Source organism: Limulus polyphemus, unplaced genomic scaffold (assembly GCF_000517525.1).
Source record: "Limulus polyphemus unplaced genomic scaffold, Limulus_polyphemus-2.1.2 Scaffold1488, whole genome shotgun sequence".
Lineage (NCBI taxonomy): Eukaryota > Metazoa > Arthropoda > Merostomata > Xiphosura > Limulidae > Limulus > Limulus polyphemus.
The window spans coordinates 153,341-160,546 of record NW_013667098.1 but is presented as its reverse complement, the minus strand read 5'-3'; the positions used below and the strand labels follow the sequence as shown (position 1 = coordinate 160,546).

Below are 7,206 nucleotides of genomic sequence, written 5' to 3'. Positions count from 1 at the left end.
TACGAACCCTGATATATATGAGAGAGAGAGAGAGAGAGAGAGTAGCTTAATAACTTTTCTTGATCATGTATTATGTGAAAACTGCATATGTACAGAATAATCAATTTCAAATAATACTTTATTAGAATGAGATAGAAAAAAACGCGCACATTCTTATATACCACAGTAATTATGGTTTCACATTCTTTAAGGAAAAACTAGTATAATTTAAATTGCAAAAATGTTTCTTTGTAACTAACTTTGGATTTAAACTATTTCCTCTTGTATATGTAATCTCAGACTGCAAAGAAAACCTCCTCTTGACCATTTGTCAGATCATCATAGTATCAACAAGCACTTTATTAGTGTTAATTTAAAAAAAATTAATTTAATTAATCTGAATAAGTTCAGAACCTGAAAAGACATATAGTACCAGCTTAGAATTTTTTAATGTTAAATGTAGTCTGAATTTATGATTATCACATTTTGTGACTGTTGTTTTGTTTATTTTTCTGTTTAATCAAGCAAAACAATATTATAATTTTTACAGTGACCAGGGTGGTGTAATAACAAGCTTGAAAAAGATAAAGTATTACTTTATTTGCTAAAATGTAACAAAGCTCTAACCTACATACACATTATTTCATCCAGCTCGAGTCTTCCGATCTTCTCCTCAGTTTGGGTTTACTCTGTTGACGTACGAGATCTTGCAGAGGTTTTTCTATGTGGACTTTGGTGGCAGGTAAGTTCTCTACAAATCAAATAATTTCACACGTCACAGGCATTAGTTGTAGTCTCTTTTTATTGTAAATTCTGTAATACATTTCTGTAAAATCCTAGATTCATTTGAATTGCAAGATGTTATTGATTTACATTGGCTAACTATTTATCTATATAACAACAAAAAGTGATTGTAAATATTTTCTGTTTTTAGTCATTGATTTTTAATTCAAAATTCATATAGCCTAGTATATGTTATAGAAACAAAATGACCATTAAGCAAACAATCTCGGTCTGTTTATTTTTTCATAAGTATAGCTGACCTGTAGATTTCAGCATTACTATAAATACTTGTCTTTTGTTTGTTCTAATGATAGTGCTATTTACTTTGAGAGACATCACTGCTTGGTATCAGTTTGAAATATGGTATCATCATGTCTGCTTGACTTTTTATAGCAACTATAATTTTATGTTGTCAATCTCTCCCACTAAATAAATACAATGCAAGCAGTCTAATTTAGTTAGTGCTACCCAAAATGTTTCCTTTTTAGACCACCACAAGGCTCTGAAGTTACAGTTCCAGTCCAGCCATCTGAAAAGAGATCCGAACACCCTGATCATATTGGTGGCTACAAGCTTGCTAGGGCCGTATTCTCTGGCATGGAGTCTAAATTTGGTCTTTTCCTTCCAAGATATCGGCTGCCTGCAAGTGGTGAAGCAGTCTAAAGACTTAGAATGAACAGCATTTCAAGCTTTCATTGTCTTAGTTAAGTTATTTATCCAAGCCCACATATACAAAAAATCTTTAACAAGAGAAAGAAAACCCATAGAAATAGGTGCTACATTTTGAACTTTCAACTATTGTAGTGTGTGTGTGTGTGTGTGTGTGTTCATGTTTTAAAGTTTTTTTTATTGATTATTAGCACAGCCTTCCCCAAGTTGGTCTTAAGTTTCCTATTACAAAGTTTTATAGAATAAATCGGAGTGACAGCAAAATGAAATCTTTCAAAGATACAACTTCATAGTGGATTATAAGACAGTGGTTTTTATCAGAGCTATTGTCAACAGTCTAGTCTTGTTTAGCAGTTCATTTGAAACTTGAATGTTAAAGATTAGAACTACACACAATCATATATTTTAAGCGTCAAAGGTTTTTTTTTTTGTATTTTATAATTACTTCTCAAAACTGAGAGTTTTAAGTATTGTATACCTTTGAAGAAAGAAACGTTTCTTTAATAGAAAAATCAATTTTGATGTTATGTTTGAATATTGTTGTATATTTTTAACTTTAGTTCACCTATAAAGTAGTCCAGTCTTTAGAAGTGAATTCATTCTAAGATGCTCATCAATGTTAATTTACCTTATTATCAATTACAACCAGTAGGCCAAAACAAGAAAGATTCCAGTATGTATATTTAGTCTAGAATTCAACTTGAAGTATTTTTACTGTTTTTAAATCTAAACCTAGAAATGATACATTTAAATTTATGACATTTTGTTGTTAACAATAATTACAACTTGTACAGTATTAAATAGTTCAGTAATAATCCTGCTGGTAACATGTTTTCAAATTGTTGTTGCTTTTTGCTCATTACTCTGCTCTCTATGCATATAGTGAATATCATTTAAGTATATTGGAATGTTCAGTAAATTTTAATATCAAGATATGTCTTGCACACCCTCTTGTAATTTAGCCTTAACAATTTTCAGTAGAAAAGATTTCCACATTCTTGTTACAGGATATCTTTTTACGTGTTTAGAAATGTTATCAGTGAAGAAATGAAGTTGCTAATTTTTGTGCCTATTAGAGCTTTCTATAGCAATTTTCAAAGGTTAAGAGGTTTTAAATTTTTGTTTGAGTTTACTAATATACATTTCATTGATAAAGAACATTAATTTGTGTCTTACTTTTAAGACACTTGAACAAAGCTGAAGACACAAATGCTCAGTCATTAAATTTATGTCTGACTTCACTTTGACTTCACTATATTCTCTCAAGGTAAAATAGTCAAATTATTAAGAACATTGTAATGCCTTGTATCTATGCTACACTTGTAAAACTACAAATTACCTTAAGAGCATTCAATTATTTCTACTTGTATAGGAAAACCATGTAAATATAATCATATCCAGTTAGTACACCTTTCTGTTCAGTAAGTTTTCAGTTAATTCTTATTTTCAACTCTTTTAAAGTATAGATGTGAGATTTTTTTTAATATTGAATATCTGATAATTTTGAATGTGTTATATATTTTTTTTCCTCTATATTGTACGATTTATAAGTATAAAAGGGTTAGTAATATTTACATTTCATAGAAGCTTTCTAGATACAAGCATATACATCATTGTTGAGATTAATTGTATAGTTAATATGTTTGTGTTAGTATACTCAAATTGTTAAAGCTGCTTGACACAATAATGCATTCAAAGTAAGTTACTTTGTACAGTGAAAGAGGAACAGTGTCATAATTTGTTACAGGGGATAAGTAAAAGCTGTAAATGTGCTTTATATCAGAAAGATGAAGTGCCTTACAGTGTTCACATATTCAAGATCAATTTTACACTTATAGCTCATTTGTTTTGAATGAGAAGATACCATATTTTATATCTAAATATTTTTCTGGACTGGTATTTTGTTATCATTCAATGAATTTTTATCATGTTGTAAAGTTTATTGGAAGTGTTTATAATACAATGAAACAAGTATCTATACATAAATGTTCGATAGTACGCATTTAGATAAGGTATAAGGTGTTACCATTAACAAAAATCTATATCTGATCCACTGTTTTCGAGTTATATTTTATTAGCCAGTTCAAGAAAAATACATTTTATATTACTTCCATCCTACTCCAGGAAAGTAGTAGATATAAGTAAATGTTATGATACGACTAGGGGAGTTTGTGCCATCCAGATTTATATACAATCTTCATTGATATATTAATTATAATGATCAACACGTGTCTTCCAAACATCCAGTCTTGTAAATGAAGTAATACAAACAGCTTTGAGGAAATACCAATAGTTTAGTTCATTTAACATTCACATGTTAAATTTACCGAGGGCATCATTTATTGCAGTCCTAAGCCCAGTGGGCTTGGGAGAGGATTTATAAATCTTTATCTGTTCACAAGTTTTCATTGAATTTTTCTTATGATGTGAAAACTTTCACAGGAAAAATTCTATTCTATATTGTTATATAATTCGGGCATCATCAGATTTTTTTTTTTTTAACTAGGCCTGTAATTTTGTAAAATTAAAAATGGTAATACTGAGCGTCAGAAATAGTTCTGTACAGCAGCTTACTATGTGTATTGCTAGAAACCTAAAAATTATTTGTAAGCAGTCATTTAGTGTGCCCATTGCACAGGAATAACAAAATAATAATTGCAGTAAGTGATATTGGTGGACCTTCTCCCCAATTTCTTAGTTTATTTTAAAAAACAAATTGGGGATATTTAAACAAACATACAATGAAAACCTTGAAATTCTTTGGTCTTTGTCTCTCAGACACCCTTATAATGGTTGAATCGTGTATAACATACAGCCTGCTCTTCTCACAAAATAGAGGGAGTGATGATGAGTAAAAAAAAAATTCCATTTCAACTTGAACATCTGCAGCCAAACTCCACTTCAATAAAATGTAAACTCCATCAAATGACAAATGTGCTGATGGAGGAAGTAGATAGTGTGAAATCGTTTTTCTTACTTAAGTTTTAAATGTGTGTGTTTGTATACACATAAACACCATCTTTTAACACTTGCACTAAATATTTTTGCCTAAGCTATAGTGAAACCCATAAATAACATTAGTAACATATAGTAATTTTTAAAAAATGTTTACACAAAGACCTTTAATTTCTAAGTTTAATCTGTTTCTTTTATACTCATTTCACATTATTTAAAGAAAACCTCATGAAAACACAGTTGGTTAGGTCCAGATCTTTCAATAAGGGAGAAACCAAATCTATTCTTGCTCATAATAAGATAAATATAAATCTATATAGTGATAAATATGGAGTTATTCAAAAATATATTTTTGAACAAGCTTAAGTGAATATTTTTATTATTAATTAATTGAAGGTTCAAGTTTTATATGTAATAATTTTCACTGCCACGACACTATAAAAGTGCCTTTTAATGCAATACAACCTAGTAGTATGAAATATTAATTTGAAGCAGTTACAGTAACTTTACACTTTCTTTCATTGTTCTCTCTCTCTTCATGGCCAAGTGGTTAGGGCGCTTGACTTGCAATCTGTGGGTCGTGCATTCGAATCCCCATCCCACCAAACGTGCTCTCACTTTTAGTCATGGGGGCATTATATTGTGATGGTCAATCCCACTATTTGTTGGTAAGAGAGTAGTCCAAGAGTTGGTGGTGGGTGGTGATGACTAGCTGCCTTCCCTCTAGTCTTACACTGCTAAATTAGGGACAGCTAGTGCATATAGCTCCTGTTTAGCTTTGCACAAAATTCAAAACATACTCTCCCTCTTATTTGTTAAAATAAGTGATCCTGTGAAAGCGACTCAAGTGAAATACATTTAGTTTAAGAGATTTTTCAACGTACCTTAAAAAATAAGCATTTCTTAGTTTTAACCCAGTGTAGTAGTTCACAGTAGGATGGTATTATGAGTAGCTAGATTTATAGATATGTTAAGGAATCATGATGCTTGTTTTTGACTTAAGGATATGCACTAAGGGATTGTAGATACATCTAAAAAATCTAAATCATGTAAAAGTATTAGAATTTCCTTGAGGAAATTAATTAAAAATAATTTCACCCCTTTTCTAAAGACTTTCAACGTATAAAAACGTTATACTTATATAGTCAGAACACTATAGGTGGCTTTACAATACGTACTTAAGTGTTTTGTGTGCTTTACACTAACTCTTAAACATTTTGGTCATCCATGTTTTTGAACCACAATAACCAATTCTTATTTCTTGTATGTTTTGGATATATGAGTGGTTTATGTGAGAAACTTTCTATAGAGCAATAAGATAGAACAGTACTGTAATTTAGTTACAAAGCACAGAGTTTATTATATATAATGAGATAGTGATAGGGATGTTATGATGGTTTGTGGATTGTTAGCTGACACCTGTTATTCACCAGATTTGTATAGTTTTTAAAAATGAAATAAATAATGGTAATAACCAAGATTATTAAGTGCATAACTATTTTGTGTGTGATCTTCAAATTGTTTTACATTAACAACCACCTGGATCACTGCTTTTAAAAACTATTAAAACAATGAAAATTTTAAAATTGGATATTTTGATGTATAGCAAGTATAAAAGTGTATAGTAGTTCAACAAAAAACAATTTTTGATTTTTATCACTATATTTTATAATAAACAACTCGACCACTCAAGTAAATACTCGAATATTTTATGTCATAATGAATCTAAGTTTCAAATGGACAGCAACTGCCTGTTGTAGAAACCTATAAATGGAGAGGAAGACGTTTCGGAACTCTTCCGCCTGAAGTTGAGTACGATATATTTAAAATATTTTGAATATTCAAATCAGCAAGTCACGTGAAAAACGCATCACTATGTAACTTTTGAAACCTTTACTTATTAATTTTGTAATAAATCTATTATTACGGTGCTTATCGTGAGGGTACCCAACTGATGAAACAATGCATTCTAATCATTATAAGTAATATAATTCTATCTTTATAAGTAAACAATGTATTTTTAAGAGGAATAGCTACACTAAACTAACTCTGTGAAAGCTATGAAAGATCTCGCAACTTTAAACAAAGAAAATCAGAAGAGATCTTTATTGAGGCTCTGTGAAAACTCATTCACGAAATACTTGAAAACTCTCCATCTTCTGGAGCAAATCTGGCTTTTTATATAACAATAAACTATTAACATGTACAAAGTCAAGTTTGCACTCAGTCCCACAGCGAGTGAGCAGTTCGTGTAAAGGTCTTTGCGTCTCTTAGCTATTGAATAATTTTTGACAAGAAAATCAACTGTTTCTCTAACTACGAAACGAGTTATATTTCTCGTAGAAGAATAGGTAATAATAGTCTAATTATGAACCCACCTACAGCATACTTCTAGTGAAAGAGAAAGTTGGAGAACTTACTTAGACACCTCACTGCTTCCAAAAGGAGAAAGATGAAGAACACAATAATGAAAAAGAAGTGCGCATTAGCTAAGGGAGTAGAAAACTTAACACGGTCCCGTACTACAACATGTTATTGATAAATCGGCATTGCTTCAATAACATAAAGTATACTGTGAGACAACACCAGTACCTAGAGGCGGACTGGACTCTAAACTTTTACTCGAAGAAAAGCTAGAGGGGGTCCATGAATTTGGCATAAAGATAACAAAAATACTTACTTCAGAAGTATATGTAATTTGTTGTTAAAACACTAGTATGACATAGTTCATACAATAAGAAATTTTGAAAACGTAGAGGAGTCCTTCAGAACATAGGAGATAATGGCTTCAATAGAAATATCGTGCAGTAAATCCTTTTC

General features: G+C 30.5%; 1 protein-coding gene across 1 annotated transcript in view; it reads left to right on the top strand.

The window, feature by feature from the left end:
• Nucleotides 1–1,712, top strand: part of LOC106463807 (calcium-binding mitochondrial carrier protein Aralar1-like) — a 39,731-nt gene extending 38,019 nt beyond the window's left edge. The window contains exons 16-17 of the mRNA XM_013923878.2: nt 631–721; nt 1,251–1,712. Coding sequence (XP_013779332.1) covers nt 631–721; nt 1,251–1,425 — 266 coding nt within the window. The 3' untranslated portion in view covers nt 1,426–1,712. The remainder of the gene's footprint in view (nt 1–630; nt 722–1,250) is intronic.
• The last annotated feature ends 5,494 nt before the right edge of the window (nt 1,713–7,206 follow it).